Raw genomic sequence first — 2,573 nt, 5'->3', positions numbered from 1 at the left:
GTTGCCGGCGCCGGAGACCAGATTTGCCGGCAGACTTCTTCTCACAGCGGAATCTCATCTTTCTCGAGCGGAAGGGTAAAGAGAGAGAGAGAAATCTGCGGTGGAGACGGCGAAGAAGAGGCGGAGGAGACGACGGAGAGAGTAGTGTGTTCGAGAGTGAGTGATGATCATGAAGATGAAGAAGGTGTTAGTGCTCGTAAAAAGCTTAGACTCACTAAACAACAATCTGCTCTTCTTGAAGATAGCTTCAAACTTCATAGCACCCTTAATCCCGTAAGATATTATTACTAGTTTATTATTTCCTTAATTAATCTCTTCTTATTTACGTTAAATATAATCATACCCTTATTTAATTTTCTATGAAATTCACAGAAGCAAAAACAAACCCTTGCGAGACAGCTAAATCTAAGGCCTAGACAAGTTGAAGTATGGTTTCAAAACAGGAGAGCTAGGTAAAATTTAATTTATTAATTTATTAAATTTTATAATATCATATACTGTATTTCTTTCTTTCTTTTTTTGGTTCTTAATTAATTTTGTTTTGGATAAATTTGAATTTGGACAGGACAAAACTAAAGCAAACAGAAGTGGATTGTGAGTTTTTGAAGAAATGTTGTGAGACTCTAACGGATGAGAATAGAAGGCTTCAAAAGGAGCTTCAAGATCTTAAGGCTTTAAAACTGGCTCAACCGTTTTACATGCATATGCCGGCGGCAACTTTGACGATGTGCCCTTCTTGTGAGAGACTTGGCGGTGGTGGAGGTACCGGAGGAGCCGGCGGAGGTACGGCAGCGGTTGATGGAGAAACGGGGAAAGGAGCTTTCTCCATCGTCACAAAGCCTCGTTTCTATAACCCTTTCACTAATCCTTCTGCAGCTTGTTAGTTACTTATTAATTAATTTTTTTTTTTGGGGGGTTTTTTTTTCTTAAATCAAATTACGAATTAGTTAGAAAGTAAAGTCCCGGGAAAAAATATTACGTTGAAATTGGGGGAAAAGGGGGTATATAGTCTTTATATTTAAAGACTCTTCAACGATTCCACTTTATTTTTCGGTGGGATTGTTGGTTGATGAAGAAAAAAAAATAGTTTGTAATTATAAGCTTTAAATTTGTAGCGGAAATAGAAGAAGATATTAGGACTTACTAATCCATCTTCTTTTGTTTGTTTTTCTTTCTTTCCTGCAAATATGTATTATGGTAGTATAATTTTGCCTGTAAAAACATAAATATATATATATATATATAAGTTTCGTACAACTTTGCAATGCTTTATTACGTCTCCTTAACAAATGATTGTTCATTCATGCGACTATAATATTAATTTATAAATTTCCTATCGTCAAATAATCAATATGGGTCATTTTCAGGAAAAAAAAGATATTAATAATAATTCAATATGGTTTCTAATTTCAGTTCACACTAAAAACGACGTAAACAACTAAACACTGCTTCCTTATTTTATTGATTTTTTAAATGTTCCTATGGATATTGATTCTACTAACAGGACGATTCGTGTATATATTTGTAAAAGTATCCACTAAAACTTTATAGTTTCAGAGTTTCTGCACTTTGATTAGCTAAAAATCTCCAATATTCTTTACTAATCGTTCATCTAAATGAGACACTGGTGCCAACTTGGTTTTGTTTTCAACCGTCGAACCCAAAAATGGAAATATAATTGACTGAAATATATTTCCCACCAATATAGAAAACACTTATAAGTATAACTAGATAGATGGAGAGAATCTCAAAACTTTAAGAAGGTAAAAGGGATCATCCGGTAAAGCCAAACGATCGATTTCATATTAAATCGATTTTTGAAAAAAAAAACACATTTATTATTTGGCTTCAGATAAATCGATTATTTATTAATTTGTTTTTGTGTCTAGAGGTGGAAAACCAAACAAAACTGAAAAATCATCTGATGGGTGTGAATGATTTTAAGTGAGAGAGATAAAGGGTGTGGGGCTAAGAGGTTAGCTCACGTGTATTGATACATCTCCTTAAACCATTTCAATTTTATCCAAAAAAACAATTATAATCTAAAATTAAAAAAAATCTTAAACTATACTATAACACTGCCAAATTAGAAGAGCCAATACACGTAAAGCAAAAACGTGTTCACATATGTAGTCAAATATCATCCATAAAATAACACGATAAAAAAAACAAAAATATCATCATCGAATTACAAAGCTTCATCGCAAAGAAAAGAGTTGTATTTAATGTAGATACGTTTTGTGGAATTATAACATGTAAATAAATAAATGTTCGTGAAGATTTGAAGCAGTGACCAGTGAGATGCTCTCTATCTTTAAGGGGTAAGGTGGGACATGCTTCACGTGATTTTTCTCTTCATTTTTTCTTCTCACGACCATGTAGTAGTCGAGATATATGGATTTTAATTAATTAGTGTATGACTCTTCATGTTATTTACCTAGATTTACTATACACGTATATTCAGTGTTTTAAATGAATACATGAAAACGAGACGTATTTATTAACATATTTATGAAGATGACAGCTAGAAATATTCATAAAGTAAATTACGTGATTCACGAACACACACATAC

At 32.8% G+C, this 2,573-nt stretch overlaps 1 protein-coding gene across 1 annotated transcript in view; it reads left to right on the top strand.

Annotated features, from left to right (window-relative positions):
• The window catches only part of LOC104720981 (homeobox-leucine zipper protein HAT22), a gene marked incomplete in the record, with an annotated part of 2,641 nt that extends 1,384 nt beyond the window's left edge, over window positions 1–1,257 (top strand). Inside the window, 3 exon segments of the mRNA XM_010438882.2 lie at window positions 1–273; window positions 373–452; window positions 566–1,257. Coding sequence (XP_010437184.1) covers window positions 1–273; window positions 373–452; window positions 566–884 — 672 coding nt within the window.

Source organism: Camelina sativa, chromosome 11, assembly GCF_000633955.1.
Source record: "Camelina sativa cultivar DH55 chromosome 11, Cs, whole genome shotgun sequence".
In the NCBI taxonomy this organism is placed as follows: domain Eukaryota; kingdom Viridiplantae; phylum Streptophyta; class Magnoliopsida; order Brassicales; family Brassicaceae; genus Camelina; species Camelina sativa.
The sequence above is the reverse complement of the archived record's forward strand: the minus strand, read 5'-3'. Positions and strand labels throughout refer to the sequence as shown.